The 21,828-nt window shown below is 36.7% G+C and overlaps 1 protein-coding gene across 5 annotated transcripts in view; it reads right to left on the reverse strand.

Annotated features, from left to right (window-relative positions):
• Positions 1–3,439: 3,439 nt before the first annotated feature.
• Grik1 (glutamate ionotropic receptor kainate type subunit 1) overlaps positions 3,440–21,828 on the reverse strand; it is a 453,759-nt gene continuing 435,370 nt past the window's right edge. For 3 of the 5 annotated variants that reach the window (XM_023706583.1, XM_023706582.1, XM_004646303.1), the window contains one exon: positions 3,440–3,884. In XM_023706583.1, coding sequence (XP_023562351.1) covers positions 3,729–3,884 — 156 coding nt within the window. In that variant the 3' untranslated portion in view covers positions 3,440–3,728. Of the gene's footprint in view, positions 3,885–4,298; positions 4,386–20,722; positions 21,025–21,828 lie in introns of those variants that run through there. The other 2 variants (XM_004646302.2, XM_023706581.1) reach the window with 2 other exon arrangements.

The raw sequence follows: 21,828 nt of genomic DNA on the forward strand, positions 1-21,828 counted from the left end.
TAATTTTTTATAATGTCCAAATGAAATGCCAGGTCATACTAATCTTGCATCATCCTGAGCTACTCTGGTGAGTGTGGGATTGCTTGCCTTCTGTGGAGCTCTATTTGGCACCCTTGAATGGGGCTATATTTTATCATTAGAAGGGATGTCAACATCAGTAGTAGAACACTGTGTTTGACAAGGAGATGAAGCTGTAGGGTCAATGAGAAAAACACCCTAGGATTTATTGTCCATATTGAGACACTTGTAAGGGAAAAGGAGTTCATAACCTATAAAGGCTTTCATGGTTTCCAGGTGACTGCAGAACTGTTCAGAGTAAAATAAAATGTTTGGTCATCTAACCAGTGAAGAAAAGGGGATGAAAAATGAAAGAGAAAAGTAAAGAGGAAGGATATGATTGTAAACAAAGCAGCATACCAGATAACATCTTCTCACAAATCCATTTTGATGTCTATATTTCTGTCTAAAGATAAAGAAATTTCTCTATTGGAATATTTTGTAGGCAAACCTTCAAAAACAATTCCCTCGTATGCACCCATGACATGGCTGCAAAACCTGATCACCTGGCTCTGAATTTTTGAATGTTAAACTGTCAGGATGATTTAATGCATGTCATTTTGTTTCCAAGGCTGTGGGAGTTTGAGTTATTATTTGAAAACATAGAATGTATGTCTACACTCTGGTGGATTTACTCTTTCTACTTTGTCCTGGTTCTTTCTTTCACATTGCTTTTTCCTATGAAGGAAAATATAACCAGGTGCTTCCCTTCATGGACAGGACTAGATGTGAGAATCAAGTGTCCCTCTGAAATGCCAAGGTCCTTGTATATTACTTCTTCACCCAGGGGGGCAAATTCACCAGGCATTGCATTACCTTGGTGGAAAGATTTTCTTGCTCTGGCCTCTTGCCAGTTTTTTTTTAATTGAGATGTTCTAACCTGCAGTTTATTCTATGTTTTTAAACTTCTTTTAATCCTGAGCTTTAGTGTTTTCTAGTACATGTTCACAATATAGAATGATTTCATTTTTTGTCAGTAGCTGCTGCACTTACATGACACATCTTCTTTCATTCCCTTTCAATTTTCTTTCTTCTTTTCCCCATTATTTTTATTCCCTTCTTTTTCATTCCTTTTCCTTGCAGTGGAGTCTTGATGCACCTTCACGTTGGATGTCTTTGGCAGCTACTGCTGCTTCTCCTCTAACTGCTGTAGGTAAGGTGGAGGGCGGGACTGTCGCCAAGTGACTCCAGTGGGTAGAGTGCAGTTTGGACCGCACGCTTTCAGAGAGTAGGTTCTATGTTTCTGTAAAGATCACACGATATGGAGAGTTCCTATGTTTGTCGCTTTCAGAACACACTTTCCTGCTTATATTATGCCTCCTTTGAAATATCAATCAGAGGATTCAAGTGATTAAGAACTTAGCTTTCAAGTAAGGCAAATAGTTCCATTAAAGCTGTAGCTCATGAGGGAGTACTGATCAAGACTACTTTAGCTTTGTCTAACTGTCTTTAAATTGGTTCCTTCTGATTTTTTCTCCTTCTAACTTCTTGTAGGCTAAGAAAAAAAACTCTGAGGGCCATGGGACAAATAGAAAGTTTCAATCTTTTCTCTTTTCTTTTCTCCTGCAATCAACATGGTAAGGCACAGGTTTGAAACTTTCTTTAAAAGGCAATATTCTTAACTGTGAACATCATCTTTCAATCAGCATTGACCTTCCTCTCTCCTCCTGAATATCTTACTTGAGCCATCTGTTTCTTTTCTCCTCAAGAAATTGCTCAAGGAAGAAATGCTAAATCTAGTTTTTAATTAACTTTGCCATTGATTTCTACATAACTCCCTATGAGTCAGTCTTTTTGTGAATGGGATGAAAATCTCAGAGATTAATGGTTGTTCACAGGGAGATTTTAGTCCAGCTTCCAGTTCTGCATTTATTCTTTTTTTCTCTGCTATAAATCCATTAACTGAGTGTATTCCTTTTTCTTTTTTTAAAGAAAGACAAATTTTGCTTTTTTTTTTTTTTTTTTGGTACTGGGGGTTGAACTCAGGACCCTGAGTTTGCCATGTAAGCACTTATTCTACTGAGCTATTTCCCGGCCCCTGAATGTTCCTGTTAAAACACAGAGACACAAGACACATGGGGATGCACGCACTTGCACATGCGTAAGTATCAGATGTGCTTTCTGAGTGAAAACGTCAGATAGAAAGATGACAATTTACCAGATCCAGTGGTTGAAGTAAAAAGTTATCTTCTGCACCTTCACCTACTTCAATATATATAAATATTTGTATTCATATATAAACATATATTTATCTATAAACAAGGAGCCAAGTTAAAGAAAACTACAGGAAGATAAAGTAGATTTGATTGGTACTCTCTCATGAGCTACAGCTTTAATTTAACTATGTGCCTTACCTGAAAATGAAGTTCTTAATCACTTGGCTCCTATGATGGACATTTCAAAGGAGGAATAATATAAGTAGAAGGAGAGTTTGTTCTGACAAAGATTTGTATATGAACATATGCGTCTATATACTACACTACATATTGATGCTACATAATGTTTATATACCTTGTGAGGAATTGAAACTTCTACTATGCTCATGTCTGCTTTATAAACTTACTTTCGTCTTTTTAAAATCATTATGTGGCTCTTATTTGTTTGTGTGGGTTTGAACATCAAATTTCTGTGGCTATAATTGATATATGGCTCTGTGCTACTAACATGCACCCTGTGCTTCCTAGTGCTATCCATTTTAGCTGCATCACATTCCTTTTCCCTCCACCATACAGCCCTATTCTCTTTTATTTCAGAGCCCTTAAACACAGCTTCCCCAGCCTGTCCTCCTTGCTCTATGCTCTCGTTTCACCTGAGCGTGCCTTATCATCCTGCAAATGTTGGCTTAGTTGTTCCTTCATGCAGGAAGTCTTCTGGTTCTGGCCCCTGGTAAGTACTTGTGTGTGCTCGCTCAACTACTGACTTATACAAGAAAGTTCCAATCCTGTTTTGCTCAACAGTATTTTCCTTCTTTGTTTTACCATAAGTGGTGTGAGGACGGGGACCAAGTCTGTCTTCTTCACCATGATGTTCCCAGAACCCAGAGTGGTGCCATGCATGGAGTGGGAATTTTTATTATTTTGAATCTATTTTTCCTCTTTAGTGTACCTTTATAGTAATCTCACTACTGTCTTGACTACCATTTAGCCTACTTATAAAAGTAGATGTCAGAACACAAAGATGAATGGTTTCATTTTGCCCTGTATGAAAACTTTATGTACAAAATAAAAGTTATTTTTAAACTAAGCCCCCACATATTCTAGATCTTAACAAGCAATGGAGTCTTCAAAATTGTCAGCACATGATGACATCTAAACAATGAATGGAACAAGTAGCAGGGCAAGGACAAAAGCTCAGGCTTGCTCTGTTAAACAAAACAAAAAATTGAAAAAAATCAAACCTGTTTTTAATTATTTAGAAAGCACACACAAGAATTTATTGGGGCAAAAGAGAAAATGCAAAATAATTGTGCATACAAATTCATTTCAAAAGAACTGATGCCACTTGTTGAGTAATATCTGTGAGTTTTAAAAATTTTGCATTTCTTATATCTATATCCATAACTAGAGTTAAGGATATAGATATATAGAAATACATCTCACATCCATCAGAAATTCTTCCTCCAAAACGTGTAGTGTGCATGTCCTTTTTCTCCCTACAGGTATTTTCATGGCTCAAGCCACAGTCTCTTTCCTCTGAGTCCGTCTCTGATGACAAGTAAGAATACTTGTGAAAGAAGATTTCCCCTTAGTTCTTGACTTTTTCTTTAATTTTTTTTGATTCTTGAGGGAGATTCCCAGTTCTTCCATGATGGCATTGAAAGAGAGACACTAGAGAACACGAAATAGCAGAGCATCAGTTTAATTGAACCTATCTCCAGCCAGTGCAGACCTGTATTTTGCTTATAGTTTATGGCCACAAGATCCTGGCCCTAAGGGAGTGCTGTCCCAGCTGCCCAGTCCCCAGCACCTCCTCCTCCACCCACTGGCCACCCATCTTTTCTACTCAAAGACACTGAGGCAGTAAGTTAACTGGCAAATTTTATGGTTTCATTCACAAATGCAACAGTAAAATGTTATACAGTTTAGAAAACATTCAAGACTCTCAACACAGATAACTTACCTTTGCTGAGACAGCAAAAGAGAGTTAAATTAAGGCATTTCCCCCACTGAGATGATCCAAACATTGATAGGTTTATCAAGGCATACGGACACTTCAGTAATGCTATAGAAAATGAAACAAACCTTCTCTACACCAAGGCTTTGTTTTTTTCTCCCATGAAACCTTACTTTGTTCCTAAAATAAAATCTAAGTCTTGATGACTTTCCTTTCTGATAAAAAAAAAGAAAAAAAACAATTTTAAATTGTATATTTTTTTTTCCAAAAAAACAGAGATTCTGGCAGCAGCAATGATGCAGCTGTGACCAAAATGGAAAATGATGTGGACTAGAACTGCACGGCGAAAATGATGGTATAATGCAAAAGAAAATGGAATTATGATGAAACAATGCTATACATATGCAGATGATACTTATATATAGATCATGTTTTCATTACAATTGTCTATATTCACATGCACAGCACATCAACGGCCCAATGAAACATCATCCATTGTCATATCATCTCTTCTACTGAAGATAAGACATTTGAGTGATACATTTCTATTTTTAAGGATTTCCACAGTTCTATTTTTACATCACTGCAGACATTTATTTACTGAGTATGTGCACATTAAGGCATCATCTACTGATTATATTTCTCACATGATTTTTCATTAGACAATGTACCCAAAAGCAAAACAGCAGACACATACAAACTTAAAACTTAAACAGAAGACAGATCAACAGATGAAGCAAATTATACATTAAGAATCCAACTCCAACACTTGAGGGTGAGGAGGATGAACTGAAGCCACATTAGATCAGTGTTGAACCCTTCTGGATGTTTTCTGATATACAATGCCAAATGCCACAAGAATTCAAGGGCTGGATTCATACTTGAACAGGGGAAAGAAAGGAATTATTTCCTATACAATGTTAGTAGTAACATAGCACTCCTTAAAAATGGCACGTTTTTGTTATGGATAATTTTAAAAATAATTCTACACTCACAGTTTATATATTTTAACTATTATTTCTGTGTTTTTATGTGAGTAAATGATTAGGTTTTAATTTTAAACTCTAAATATAACCTTAATCCGTAGGAAATACATATGCTACCATACATATGAGCAGAAAGGATGATTTTTAATTTGCTTTTTGAGTGTGCAACATGTGAGTCTAGACTACAGAAATAATACACACCTGAAGCCATCACTAAAGTTTTGAAAGTGATAAATCCGAATAGGGACAATTTTAAGAGTCACGTACTATGCTTTTTGTGTTTGTTTTGCCAAGTATAGCATCCCAAAATATACATCCAGAGAGACTAAAACTCAGTGCTCTACAGTGAAGGATAATAAAAATGCCCCTGACAGGATACTTATAATCAGACAAATAAATACATGGGGCACCTACCAGAAGAGTAAAGTGCCCTGCCAGTTATTAAAAGATTAATGCTGGTGAATTACATATGGTGTTCCTTACTGAAAAATACAGGCTCTTCTGGAGTTGGTTGGTATTTGCTTCTCAGAATTAACTACTTTAAAACAAATCTAAAGCCTTGCCACAGAAGAGATGGACAAAGCACAAACAAAGTGATAAATTAGTAAAAAAACCCTTTAGGGATTAAAATGTGGAGAAATGCTCCATGAACAACATGTAGGATAAAGGACTAATCAAAATGATATCGTTAAAAGAAAGGTAATTTTACAGCAATCAGATCAAATAAAATTCTTGGAAATCAAATGCCATTAGCTTATCAAATACTGTCATGGCAAAACTAAACAAAAATTGCTATCATATCAAAACAACCAATATTTTGTAATGTATAAAGTAAAAGACTGACGTTAAATACACAACAATGCACCTTAGTCAGTAGGTCATTTGTAGGTGGTTTCAGCAGCAGTGAGATTTAATGCACAATTCTGTTCCAGCACTTTTTAAAAAGAAACTTTCTCTCTCCCTACAAAATGCAGGGCGGGGAGGCGGTCAGGGTTCTACTGGAGAAGCATTCACGTTGCTACTCCGTGTGGTCTCTTTCTATTCATTACCCTCAGTTAGTTATTATCTGCATAAAAAGGAACCTGTTGGACTCTGAGCTAACAGCTCTCAGGATGATGCCTGGCAAGTTCTCAGGGAGGTTAAATAAATCACAGGTTTGTTTCGTGATAACATTACTCTTAAAGTAGCCTTTAGTGAGGTAAGCCTTCACAAGGACAAAGATTGCATGAAGCATCTAAAATACTCAACTTCATGGAAACAGAAGGAGTAGCCCCCGACATGGGCTGGATGAGAGAGAAATTAGGACAGTAGCTATTCATTGGGTATAATGTTTCAGTTATACAAAATGAATAAATTCCAAAGGTCTGCTGTACAGTGCTGTGTCTATAGTTTCCAGCATTGTATTATGCACCTGTTATTTGCTAAAAGGGTAGATTTCAAGGTACGATTTTTTTATTACAACAAAAAGAAAATCTTAAAAACAGATCCAAGTCTTTGGTAAAGAGTATAGAAGCACAAACATTACCATTTTAGCATTAGCTCAGAGAATGGATATGGTTCAGAGTCAGACAATAAGCTACCAGATTATTTCTTTAGGTTATAAATTCCTTACCACAAGCAACTGGTATCCTACATTTGCAAAATTTTAAATAGTGTGGTCCTTGTGTATCAATATGCACCATGCATTTTTGAAAATTCATATTCAATTTTATCTAAAAGAATTTGATGTAAGTTAACTAATAGTTTTTAAATTTTTTGTGCTTGATTTGAAAGTCAAATGTGTAAGTTTAGGTTCTAGACATAAACCTCTGAAAAAAACCTACTTCTTTGTGTAAGGCTTTTTGTCTGTCTTAAGCACGTGTTCATAAGATTTGAATTTTATTTCCATTTTCCTGCGACACTAAAAGATGAAAATTCAGGTCATGCATGTTCATTTTCATTCAAATGGTAAAGTGTGGCCAGTAAATTGAGAAGAGTTAGTAGTGCGTGCGCGTGCACACACACACCACACAATTCAGAAATGTTTCCTATGAATTATACTTCAAAAGCCGGTACAGCAAGTATATTGAAAATGAAATAGAATTTATTTTAGCTTTACACCATGTAGTCTATGTATTGCTACTTCCAAGATGAGATATTTTATGGTGTCATTGTGATATATAGTGTTGTATTAGCGTTTTGTAAATTTTGCTTAAAAGTTTATTTCATCAGAGGGTGTTTTTTGGGATATAAAACATTTCTATTTTCAGTAGGATCATTAAAATATGTGGAAAGGATCGAGAAAAGGAAACAGTACCAAGGAATTTCCCTAAAACCTCACAACAACCTCATGACGCAGACATTATTAGACTTATTAGTGAGGTGGAGTTCACTATTGGGGACTTTAAGTAATGTACCTCAGAGGAAGAGCTTACATTTGAACTCAGTCGACTTGGACTGCCTGTACTCAACTGCTTTTACTGGAAATGACTTGTGTCTTGATTTTTAATTTTTGAATCTTTGAAAGTAGCTTTTGGAAACTATTTCCCCAGGAAGTACATATAGTGAAAAATCCCAATCTTTCTTTTCTATGTCAGTTTTCATGTCTTCGAACTTAGGCATTTCACTTTATTTTATACTGAAACCATCCAAAGGAACATCCTGAGTGCACGTGAGATGCAGTGAGCAAACCTGTATCTGAAACATCCCTTTTGTATTTTGGTCAGCGAGGTGGTCATGGATCTTATCCTGTCGGTATGCTTCCAGTAAGATTTTCTTTAAAAGGAAAAGAAAATCTTCCTCCACATTTGATAGTCTTAAATTACAAAAGCATCTTTGCTCTTTTGATTAACTCCCAAATACCATAGTTATATCTCACTTTTAGTATGAGAATGAGTAGAAACATAGGTTTATGGGTGGCCTGGTTTCTGTCTTTGGCCACAAGCAGTGATTTCTTTTTGATTCTCACTTTGTCTCTAACTGTCAAAAAGAAAATGGCAAGATATTGGGGCTGACCTTTCTGCTTCCAAGTTTTTGTTGTAGTCACAAGGAAGGATGACCTTTAAGGTCCCTGGCAGCCTGAGCTCAAGTAAACCCCGCTCTCTCATATCCACAGGAAATGAAACAGTGAAGGTCATCTCTCAGCCTGGAGTGGATCTCACAGGGCTGTGGGAGATGAACTCCTATTCATTAATTACTTCGCCTTTTATAATCTCAGAATTACAGACCCATATAATATACAAAGGTTGAGTCTCAGAATCAGAATCAAAATTACAGTGGCTTTCTAGAGCTTACATTTCTGGGTTTGGGTTCTATGAATTTCTTGTACCAATAGAGATATGAAAATGTTGTTTTCAAACATGATAGTTTAAATTTCTAGACTCTACTTTCATCAAAAATATCAAACATAGCAACATTTCTCTAGCTACTGTCCCCAGAAGCACTGTGATTGAAAGCAGAAGATCCTAGGGATTTCCTCCGATTTATGAAGCCTGGCAATGCACCCAGAAGCATGGATCTTAAATATTTCTATTTATCTCCGACACATGATCACATTTTTAATGAATCTGTATGTGACTATTCATTATACTTTGGAACTGGTCGCTGGCATCTCAGAATGCTGCTATTTAAATTTCAGGTATGGGGCTTAGCTGTGTTAAGCTGGGCAGCGCTTATTTTCCCTTTGACTCAGTTTCCAGATTCTCAGCTTCCAAACCTCTATGATACTAGTAGAGTGCATTCCATAGAGCTACTATGAGAATTCAGTGAATTGGGGTGTGTGTGTGTGTGTGTGTGTGTGTGTGTGTGTACGTGTGCATGCATGAACAACATGTAGTTGAATTTCTGACACATTGTAACTATGCTTTCTCCTAAAAAATTTCTCTCCACAGTGAAAACATGTTAACCTTATGGCACTTGCCTGCTTTTTCTTTCTCCTTAGTTTTTTTTTTTTTTTTTTTTTTTTAAGGTTGATGCTTCTTTCATTTGAGGCACCATATGCCTATCCATTCAGCAACTTTTGTTCATATTAGTGTTGTACATAGATCATATCCACACTTAAATATAACGGTTCTATGCCTTTTATTACCCCATGCACTCATTCCATAGCATGTTTCCATGTTGATGCAGGAAATGCCATCATAACAGCTGTGTCGTGCTCCATGAAAAATTCAATTTGTTCATTCACTGGTACATGTAGGTGGACTTTTGGAGAAATACTTTGATAAACATTCCTTTAATATTTTTTTCAACAAATCATTTTTTAAGAACTATAGCTGAGTCAATAATATAATACAAACTTCCACTTTGTATACTTTCCTTTTAGATTACTAGGTTACTTATCCAATGACATACGAATTGCTCTGGGACATTGTTTAATAAATTTTCACATTTCACATGGAATAAAAGTATGTTGGTGATATTATTGTCATTTTATAGAAGTAAAGCCTATCAGCTGATGCCTAAACTTGCTATAATTTTAAATGAGGCTATGCCTTGAAGTCTTTCTGTAAAAAATTTTTTCAATAAAATATGCAATGCCAACCAAACAGATTTCTGAGCAATAATGCAATTATCATTTTCTTGGTTTGGTCAAATTATTACCATAGTTCCATGGAATCAATATCTCAATGGATTTTTTTTTTTTTTTTTTTTTTTTGTATTTCAAGAAGGACTAAGAATTCTCATCCTTAACATTGTTTAAATCTTATCTCTCCTTTCATATAGAAGACTGAACAAGTTTTCCGCTTAGAGTCAGGAAATGTTTTGCAGTGCAGGGAGAGAACACCTCTGTGTGGATTTGCTACTTTCAGGCTTTGGAAAGTCTGGTCACCTGAGTACACAAAGGCGTTCCTTCTTTCAGGGCCATCGGTGATCTGGGGGCAGAGTTCACGTTGCAGACATCCTCTCTCCACTCCTAGTCATTAAGTGCATGTAAGTGGAGGGAGATTTTTCAAGTAGTTATGTATGTTCCATCCCAATCGAGGACTTGGGCATCATTCGCTCTCTTTTATGACTTCTGAGTTTATTCAGAATCCATGGGCCATTTTTCATGCACCCATCCTTGGAGTTGTAGAAAGTGACCCAGAGAATCTCTAAAACGTGACCACTGTATTATTGTTGAATCACTGAACACGCCTCCACAACATGGTAATGTTGGTTTGCGGCTGAGAAACCGCGATGCCCCCGATTCTCGTTTCCTGGGTCTATACTGAGAGACCTGTGGTGGAGGAACCCTAGCCGTGGAAGCCTAACTTCATCACCTGCGCACCGGGCCGTACTCCTACCTCTGGCCCGGCACCTTTCTTGTGAGCCCCTTTCCGCTGCACTTGGGCAGCTTCCCACTGGCTCCTCGTAGGCCCTCCCTCTGTGCTTTTCCATCCGTGACTGTAGCACACAGATTCCACTAATTCATCTCCCCAAACCCATTCATGCCGTGTTTCAGCTCTTCTTTGTCCACTTTTCTCCCTCATTTCATTTTTCCTCCTATTCCTGTGACTTGTTCCCAACACTTCTGCCTTCTCAGATCCTAGATTTAAGCCTCTTTCTCTGTACGAATTTATTTCATAGCATTCCTTGTTTTCTTACTTGAGTTCTTAAACTACAAAATAAATCTAGGGTTATCTGATGACATGCAGTACACAAAGACCTTATTTTGTGGCTTACATTTATTTAAAGGCTGTACTTAGGAAACTTATTCCCCTACTAAAATAAACATATTGTAGAATGGTGTGCAGAATCCATGTGGATTTCTAATTTTTATTTTATTTATTTATTTATTCTGTATTTTAGGGAAGAGTCTACAGGGTATTCAGGGTCTCACTACTAGATTGGACTTGTAGTGATCCACCTGTTTACAGCCTCCCAAGTGCTGGGATTACAGGCACACACCACCACGCCCAGTCTCAATTGCAGTCTCAGCATGCCCCAGGGGCAAGGCTGACAAGGTAGGCCTGGGGATCCAGCTCCTGGTCCTGGTGTCTGCCTGAGAGGGTCTTAATCCGCTGAGCTCTTTGGCTGGCCTCTAAGTTTTAAAAGAATTTCTAAAAGCAATTTTACACATAGCTTGGCTGCTTGAGTTATATAATCTATATCTGGTAGATAAGGACATGTAAATTCATTTTCCTCTAATATTAGAGACAATTTCACAGAAACCTCTGAGAAGAATACAACATTTTGATATTAATCTGTGTGCTTCTAACCCCCTGATTCTTTTAAATGCCTCCTTTTTCCCATTTCAAAACTGTAGTGAGAGCTTTCATATGCATTGTCCCTCAGGTAGGGATGCAGTAGAAAAACAGTGAAACTTGCAGCTTTGAGTTCTTAGGTAGATTGTTGTAGATTTGAAGAGGACTTTACACTCTGAATGCATTAATTATAACAGCCAGGTATGTTAGAGAAGGAAATAGCAGATACTGTGAATTGCCCAAATTTGACATTAAATTATTTTGTATTTGCTTGTAAGGAAGAAATTTCATCCAGGTGGTGGAAGGATCTTGACCTAGATAGCAGGAATGAATAGCTGACAAAAGCCTGCTCACCTGTCACCTAGAGCCTGCTAGGATCAAACTCCAACAGAGCGAGGTAAGAGCAGCAGCCCGGAGGGTTATGGTACCTGCTCCAGGATTGTGTCCACCTCACTGTCCTAGCCTCTCAGAGCAGGCAGTCACTAGGGAAGGGAAATGACATCATCAGCGCATCCCAAGGGTATCTTCTGGGTCTTCCAATCCTCAGAAGGTCACTTGAGAGCAGCTAAAACTTTACTGTGTCGTAGGAAAGATGCAAAAGTGGTGAAGGATATGAAGATGCAAAGTGATCCCCCTGAACTTCATGACCAGAGAGCAGAGGGATGTTTCTGCAGTAATGCTAAGTTTCAGGTGCTCTTTGTATATCCGGAGTAAGCAGCTTTCCTTGCTCAGAGGTGGAAGAAATAGTTTACACCACAGCAATCCAAAAGCCCTCAGCACTTTTCTTTTATTGGATGTCACTGCCAGAGACCAATGTAACTCATTTCCTGCTCTTTGGCTTCTCTCTTGCTTTCTGCCCCCACAACCATGGCAGTTGGCTTTCCCACACCTCATGAACAGGGTCTATCTCTTGTAGCATCTCAGAATCTGATTTAGGCCATGAAAGTGCATTTCCAGGAAAGACTACTTGCATGCCTCTTTTCCTACAAGAGATGGCCCTGTGCTCAAGGCATATTAACTTTCAGGCAGGTTTCAGTTGCTCGTAGTGGCAGTGCTAGCATGCAGTGCCAGCTTAGATCCACTGGGGTGGGTATGCACTTTCCTTAAACCATACTGAAATATACCCCAAATTTTGTGATAGCAGTTATTTTTAAATAAGAATTCATCTGACCTCAAGGTTTCTCATCTGCTAAGGGATCTTGTGAATGAGGTAATTGTTTGAAATGTTTTCTTTTGGTTAATGACTAAGGTAATGCAGATCTCTAATCACCTCCTTTCTCTTCTTCATTGCAAAGAATGTCTGGGATTACGAGAGATGTGTAGAGTACCTGCATGCAGATGTTCCATGCTGCCTTCTGTACCCTTCAGTTTTCCTGGTGTGACATCCTACTGGGTTATGAACACAAGTCTTTTTTTTTTTTTCTTTTAATATATTTAGTACAGGGGCTACAGGGTCTCACTACACAGATTGGATTCATAGTGATTCTCTTGTTTTCAGCCTCCCAAGTGCTGGTATTACAGGTGCATGTCACCATGCCCAATCTCAATTGCTGTCTCAGTGCTCCCTGGGAGTGGGGCCGGCACAGTATGATGGGGATCAGCCCCAGTCACTGTGTCTGACTAAGCAGGCACTTTAATCTGCTGAGCTATCTGGCCAGCCATGACACCAGTCTGTTTCTGCTATCACTCCTAAGACAGCTGTCATTTCACCCCAGGTTCCCTGTCTGGGCTGTACATTCTGTGTCTTTTTTGTCCAACTGAAGTCTTCAAGTCTACCATTTTACTCAACACTTGTGCACAGCTTTCTGATGAGAAGAGTCATGATGTTTTATATTTTCTCTCATATTCTCTGGCCTTGATATCCATGAAGCTTCTAACATGGTCACCGCCTAAACACTACTTTTCTGGTGTTTAGGATGTAGTTAGATGTACAGTTTTTCTGCAGGTCTTGTCTGCTTCTGGGTCTTATGAACCTCCCAATGACATTTTTTCTTTTAAATCTTTATTTATTTGATACAGGGTCTCACTACACAGATCAGACTCATAATGATCTCCCGTCTCAGCTTCCCTGATGCTGGGATTACAGGCATGCACCACCATGCCCAGTTTCAGTGGCCAGCTTGGCACCCAGGGCTCTGGGGAGGGCATGGCATGCCATATCAGGAAATGAACCCAGGGCTTTGTGCTTGCCTGGCAGGAGCTTAGACTGCTGAGTTATCTCCCTCCCCCCTCCCCCAGTGACATTTTTAAGTCACCATTCCCTTTGAACTTTTCTGATATTTCTGTTTTGTTGTCCATTCAAATTTAGGTCAGACTCAGGAGTGTCATAGATTAAAAATTTAATCTATCCAGAAAAGCAAAAAAGGAATAGTCTGCAATAGAAAACTTGGGAATATGTTATGATCTGTACTTCTCCAGTGTTAGAGTTTCACATTTTGGCTCTTAATAATTTGATAAACTTGAATTAGAACAACTGGCTTATTCAACAAAACATCTGGATCTAGCTATTGAAAGCCATAGTTTTCAACAGTTTTGCCAATGCTAAAAATATGCAAAGATAAATTTAAACTTAATAGCTGAAAATTGGACTCATCTGTATTTCGAGAACAGTTCATATAAAAACTCTGATACTTAATAATGGGAAGGGAGGGATAAGACAATAAAAGCATCAATGCATGCGGTCTTTCTTGTTTCTTTTTAGCAGAAATACTGAAGCCCCATTCTCAGTCTAACTGCGCTTCATAGCTCCACTTATTTCTGTCCTTTCCTGACTTGTGAGTATATAACCAATTCTTAGCTTCAGTAGCTTCCTGTGTTGCTGCATGTGTTTTGTCTGTAGGCTCATTAAAGTTGAGAATAATTGCATTTCTGCACCTATCACTGTTGTGATGATTGTTCATGATTGATTACATGAAAACCTTTTCTTTTGCAGGTACTATGTTGGTTGTTTGGGACTTTTTTCTCGCTATCCATAACATGTTTTTTATAGTTTGAAGTACTAATAGAGCAAAGTAAATCTTATCATAATAAAAATGTAATGCATTAAAGAGAGACATCGAACCATATTAAAAATATGTATGAACACATTTTACTGCTTCTAAAATTTTATTTTTTTATATTTTATATTAAATTTTTAAAATTATTGTGGTAGAAAAAATGAAAGCCAACTCTTTTTTTTCTGCAGATGAGGAATATGAGGTTAATGGAATTAAAATAACTTGAATTAGAACAACTGGTTTATTAATGTAACCATTTGGTAGCAACAGAATTATTGGATTTTAATTTCCAGTCCCTGTCTATGGGAACATACACATTTTCCAAAGTTTGGTTTGTAAGGAAGCAACAACTTGTAAACTGAAAAAAATTTCCAAATTTGGTCAGTGATTTTTGTTCTCTCTGACAATACATGTTTGGATTTCTAGACAACCATAGTCCTGTTCATACAATTATAGAGGTCAGCTTCTGCACATCACTTGCCAAATACACTGACTAAACTACAGAAGAAATGTTCTGGAGACACTTAGAGGTATCTGTAATGTGTTAGGGTTGGGTAGACTACGGACAAACAGTAGTTTCTTAGTTCTTATGGTTGGTAAAGACTAAGTGTGTGTGTGTTTTTTTTTTTAGAAACTGAAAAATCTGAATTTTGGCATGTTTTAAGTGTGAACATGTCATTTAGTTGAAAAATGGGTAAAAAAACAATTCCAATCAAATTAAACTTTAAAATTTAATTGTTAAGGAGAAATACAGAAATTTTAGTTCTTTCAAGTCTTATTCATTATTTATTGTGTCTGTTTGCATGCACATGAAAGAGATACTCATTGCTGTGCAGTTTGGGTCGTTAGCTGTGCTTGGGTTTGCAGGGTGTGCTATCTTGAGAATGCCCTGATCTTTTTTTTTTTTTTTTTCAGAACTGGGGATTGAACTCAGGCCCTTGCGCTTGCCAGGCAAGCTCTTATTCTACTGAGCTATCTCCCTGGCCCTGCCCGGATCTTTACAAATAGAAAAACTTGGAAAATTTAAGGAAAAAACTCATCGTTCATAATGCCAGTCTCTATGGAGAAAGTTTGGAAAGCGAAAATGATTTTAATATGCTTGTGCATCTGGACATTAAATCCTGTAACTGTGAGAAACAGTGAGATAGTTCCTAAAGGCAAGTACAAACTGCAGCATCAGGCAGGATTTTTCATTATCTATAAGAGTTAATTAATAATGCCATTTGGCACAGTTAGAAAGGCAGAAAATAGTACAGAAAGAATGCTTTGCTTTCCTTTTGCTCTGAAAGGCTGTTCATGCTTACTAAGAAATAGACTTGTAGAGGGATCGTGTGCTTGGAAATTAATTGGGACTTATTGTAGCATTTTTTGGTCAGAAACAGCTCATGTGGGATAGAACATAATACCCGCCAAATGCAAGGAGGTGTCAGCACGTAAGCTTTGGGAAGGTTGGTAATCACAGGAGCTGGCTAATGGCAATATTTTTTTTAATTATATTTTTTTAACATTTATTTATTTATTTATATTGTGTGTGTGTGTGTGTGTGTGTGTGTGTGTGTGTGTGTGGCCAGCTCAGCCCACCAGGGGGCGAGGCCAGCTGGCATGTGGTGCTGGGGGACTGAACCGCGGTCCCTGTACTCTGCCAAGCTTGCTCCAAGTAGGTGCCCTAGACCACCGAGTTATCTCGCCAGCCCCTAATGGCAATATTTGAACTACAGGTTTTTTTTTTTTTTTTTTTTTTTTTTTTTTTTTAGGTAATGCTATTTTTCCTGAAAAAATCACTTCAACATAATTTTAAGTTTTGGTCTAAAACAAAATAAAGCTTTGTTTTTCTCTTATGAGATGAGGTTAGGAATAGGTTTATTAGTAAACAAATAACATAACATGATTCATTATTATTGATACATTTGTTGAATCTTTTAATACCTTCTTATTTTCCTTCTGACCTTAAACAATATTTCCTTAAGGTATAATCCACAAACTGCTCTTGTTTGATAAAGATTTATTATGCACTAGTTTGAGTAAAACTGCTACATTCAAGCTAGCTTTTATTAAAATCTCATGTTCAAGGGCTGGGGAGATAGCTAGCTCAGCAGCTTCAGTGCCTGCCTGGCAAGTGCAAGGTCCTGAATTTAATTCCAAGTACTAAAAAAATTCCCCCAAAACAAAAACCCCCTCACGTTTACCAACTTATTTTAAGGAAATCAAGTATGCTTATTGTTGGGAGACATTCTCTCAAAAGAAAAGCTATTTAAAAACATCAATATAGAAGATAGTTTTAAAGAAGATTCCTGTATAGAACTTAATTTTGGAAAAACTGCTTTATTCAAGATACTTAATAAAATTAATTTTAGGCATTCATTTTCAAACTTTATGTAAAATGTAGATTCTTGGAGTATAAGTACGGAAGAGAAATGTCTGGACATAGAGTCTGTGAACTGTGAATAATTTTCATAGGTGAGTCTTCACACACCAAAGTCTAAGAACTAAGGAGGTAATAATAGGGTTAAGTTTTTGATTTAAAATTTTATTTGAAATCCAATGAACCCTGAAGGGGTGTGTCACTGCTCTCTTGGTAATCATTTGCACAGTTGCAAGTATGGTATATTAAAAGGGGAAGGAGAAAAGTGTAAAGAATGTAAGTGAAAGAAAGAGAGCAATCAATTATCTATATGACAATTTTGAGTGAGACTAGTACTGTTTTACAATTAAATGGGTGACTACCAATGGAATATTGTGCAATATTGCTATCAAAGATGTGCAGTTTCTTTCAGAGTTTTCCATGTAAAAGAGCCATTGAATACAGAATGTTAAATATGGAATTAATACCTCTACCTTTAGAACAAAGAAATACCAATAATTTATTGAGTTTCAATTGTATAGAGAAATGTGTGCTTACTGATTTTCAAGCTTCTTGCATATTAAAATTAAATGGACATCTGAACAAGTACTGTCTCTTCCACCTTCAGATTAATTAAACCACAAAGCCTAGAGGTGAAGCCTAAGCCTCATGTATTCCTAATTTGGGTCTTTCTTTTGGGTAAAATGACCATGTCATTGATTTTTAATGCTTCTGCAGGAAATGTAGTCTTAAGGGGGAAGACTTTGAATCTCTACATTAGTAAGCTTGTTTTTGAAATCTGACTCTGTATTAAGATCCTTAATAAATTTTTCTTACTGCTATGTGAAAAGTATTTAATTTCTCTAGCAGGACTCAATATACACATTATACATTTGTTAACCAATCTTCACTAATAAGATCTTTATAAGCAGCTTCATTTAATTCTAATGGTAAGTATATGAAATTTATAATACCTTCTTCACTTGATAAATAAGGAAAGTAAAGCTCAGAGAAGTGAAAAATTTACTCCAAGTAATAAATGATTGCTTATTGAATGGTTATGGTATGCCACACACAGTAGGTGATCTTTGGCACATTATCCTGGGGTGAGATTCACATCATCACGCTAATGTTCCCTAGGGATTATCCATGGCACAGTAGTCTGTCAAGAAGCTCTGGGGAAAAACAAGATTGGGATCTAATAGGGGTTTGGGAAATGCTAAATAGTTTTCTACTTTGTTGGAAATTCTTGATCCATACAACAAATGAAACACACTGACATGTGGTAGAGGAATGTCAGTATGATGTTCTTATATTTAATCATGAAACTCTTACTTGAGAAACACCAGTGGGACCAGTTTGAGAAATAGTCCTTCAAGATAACCTTATGTTTTAGAAATGATGCTTCTTGTTTTTTAAGAATTATATATTGGAAAACTAAGACTGAGGACTTCACCAACTTACCTATAGTCATTCCATAGGTGACTTTTCTAGAATCTAAGTTTGGCTAGTTTAAAATTTCCTGTGAATCTAATATCTGTGAGTCTAGCCATGGATTCTAATATGTTTCTCTATTAGTAAAGTTAAATTAAAATTGGTGAAAGGATGAAGTGTAATGCTGTGTGTGAAAATACCTTGAAAACCAGAAACAGTATTAAACATCAGTATTAGGTAGTATATATTCTGAAGTGGTATACAAATGTTCTGCTTTATAGGGGTCAATTTTTTACCTAAGTTTCTAAATCAAGCTTTTAAATGATGATCTCTGCAGAAAGGCGAATTTTGTTAGAAATTGTTAAACTTGATTTTTTATACTTCATCAATTACCTATGAAGTTTTTGATAGCATTTTTGTCTATTGGATAGTTTTGGGAAAATAAATTGAAGTCATTTGGGATTTCTATATCCTGAAGCAATAAAATATGAAATAAACTATCATGTAATATTTATCTCAAAACAAAAATTTTGAACTTTCATGTGATATAAAAGGTAGGTAGTTTCTCTTTAATGATGGTAGATAAATAGTAACATAATTTTGAAGACATTGTCAGGGAGATAGCTCAGTAGCCTAAGTACCTGCCTGGCAAGCACAAGGACCCAAGTTTAATCCCCAGTACCACATGCTGTGCCTGCCCTGAAACCAGACATGGTGGCACATGCCTGTAATCCCAGTTTTGGGGAGGCTGAGATAGGAAAGGAAGTCACTACAAGTCCGAGCTGTATAGTGAGATCCTGCACCAAATAGATAAATAAATAAATATTTTTAAAAATTAAAAATAAATAATTTTGAAGACAGTTATACACAACAACCTTTGTCAAATTCCTATTGTTTTGTCTGATGAAGTTCTTTATCATTTCTAATATTTTCCTTACTATTTTGTATTGCCTTTAGATAGTAAAAATAGCAGTATAATTTATGGAGACTTTCTTAAGAACATATTTATTTAAAGAAGAAGATAAGATTGAGAAATAATCAACTTTTCTTAATTTGCTCTCCTTAAAAAATAAAAGGTTGATTGGAGAAATTTGTGATTCAAAATTGGAACCCATTTAAAGCTGAACAAGGAGAAGGCAATGTAACTCCACTGCACAGGAGGCCAGCACCTACTTCTGAGGAGCGTATGTTAGGGAATCTCTTGATGTGTCAAGAGATAATCCCATTAAGGAGAACAAAGATGAATTGATCACATACTGAGGGACGATGAAAGGCATCTTCAACTTTCCTACTTACTGGGAAGGGGATACAAGCTCAGAAGGACCAGCAGACATTCGCTGTCACACTAGAGTATACAATTGGTTTTCTCTGTCGCCAAGTTGAGTGAGTGTGGGTATTACTTATAGTACTTCAAATGCAGATGGAAAAAGAATCTACAGGGTTCTGTATGAATGCATATGAATTTTTTTCCTGTATTTATTTTCTCCTTTTTGTCCTCTCCAGTATATGTGGAATGAATTAATAATGGTGATGAAGCCACAAAGATGAGTGTGCAGTGGCTCAGAAAAGATCACTTCTAGTACAGTCACGCTGGACCTGGAGAGATAGTTTGGCGGTCTGAGTGCCTGCCTGGCAAGCGCAAAGACTCAGATCCAACTCCAGAACCACATGCTGTGTGGGCCCCTGAAAGCGGGCATGGTGGAAAATGCCTGTAATTCCAACACTGGGGAGACTAAGACAGGAGGATCACTAAGAATACAAGCTCCATAGCGAGACCCTTCACCAAATACATAAATAAAAAAGCACAATCACTGTATTCTGGGTGACTGGGAAGGAATGAAATAACACGTCATGGAAAGACATTCATTGATGCCAAGAGTGAGAGTATGTCAGCAGTGAATACAAGACGGTATGAATTAATTCATAGTTTAGGACTTTTCAAAGAAATAGTATATAGCTTGAAAAAAGAGCACAGTTGCATAGAGGTCCTTCTACACCTATGGACGTCTGCTAAATTCCGTAAGGAAGCACTGCTTGAGAGCTCGATTCTACTCATGTTAGCTCAAGAATCCTTCCTGACTATGCTGCACTTCCGCGAGTGATGCCCACCCTCGGCAACACTCTGCTGCACTGGTGCCAGGGCTTCGAGTTTAATCCTGAGTCTCTGGATCATGGGCTTTGAATCTTTAAGATGAAAGAGGCTTTTGAGGCTTTGTGTAAATAATACGTTTCAAATAGCGGAATCGATTTGAACTAAAAATTAACATTGTCATGGAGCTGTATGGATTTATTGAATGTGTAAGGGCTGCAAGAAGCTTGGAATCTATGAATCTAAGGAACATATTGGATGGAGAGAAGGAAAGAGGAGGGGAAAAGGTCACAAAGATGGAAAGAGGTGCACAGAATTAGCATTTTGTTTTTATACTTTGAGCTGTTGAAAATCTGATTCTCCTTTCTTCATGAGAAGAGAGTCACTTATTTTTAATGCATGAAGATAGAATGCGGATGACTATTTTAGACAGACTAGACTCCCACATACACATATATGAGTCTATTTATTCTTAACATGACCCTTCTTCAACAACATATAATGCATATTTCTTTCCAGGGCATTAAATCCATTATCTAGAGTAGTGTGTGTGAGTTTTGCTAAGTAAATGGATAGGGATTTACAGTTATGTATTCCTACTGGATACAGACATAACAACACCAATTAGAAGAAACAATGTCTGCTGGGAACATTTTTTTTTCTTAAAAAAACAAACAAACCAAAAACCAACTGATTATACAGTATGAACTGAAGACTGTGTCCGAATCCCTTTCTCCTCTCGAATTAATTTGCCACATTCTAAGTCCGTAGATAAAGTAGTTCCAGAAGTGGAGTTGGTTGGATGGGTTTGTTTACATTGCAGTCCATAAAAGAAACAAAAAGCCTTGCATGCAAAAGAAATGAGATATAGAAAAATGAATAAATCAAAGGCAAGAATGAATGTTTAAATGAAAATTTAAATAAAATGAAGCTGGTCATTATGAGAAGCACATTAAATAAAGCATAATACATACAAGCTTTTATTTTTCAAGTTAGTTGCATAAAACAAGACACCATAAGAGCAAATTTAAAGTTAAGCAGGTCAGTCCATTTCCATTATATTTAAAGGCACTTTTGTTTAGTGTGGTCCAGGGAAGGGGTGCTTAGTATTCACACAATGGCTTTGCAATTCTGGGGAAGATTCTCAAGACGAAAACAGTTATAATAAATCATCCCCAGGTTTGAGTACATAAGAAAAGCTTCCTCTTAAATGCAATGAATTTCAAATCAGATTATTCATCAGAACCAGCTACATGATTTGCAGGGTACAGCATAAAATAAAAATGCACGATTTCTTGTTAAAGATAGCATTAAAAATTTCAAGTTAGAAACAACAGGGCATTAAGCTGGCTCTGTTATTAATAGCCCATAATCTTGAAATTTTAACAATATCTTTAAATTAAATAAGGGGCCTAAGGCATAGCAATGGCTATCAGCTTTGCATTTTGTCTATTCTAGTATGCCTACAAAGGAATCTTAAGTCATAATTATTTTTTTCAGAAGAGTCTCATTTCCTGGTGTGAGTACCTTTAAAAAATAAAATAAGCAAATGTGGTTGACTATTATTATAATCATCCTATAATCCTAAATATAATTTTGAAAAATAAATTCTCAACATATTTGATTGCTATTTTGTGTTGTTCATCAT

This window comes from Octodon degus, unplaced genomic scaffold (assembly GCF_000260255.1).
Source record: "Octodon degus isolate 3935 unplaced genomic scaffold, OctDeg1.0 scaffold00264, whole genome shotgun sequence".
NCBI classification, from domain to species: Eukaryota; Metazoa; Chordata; class Mammalia; order Rodentia; family Octodontidae; genus Octodon; species Octodon degus.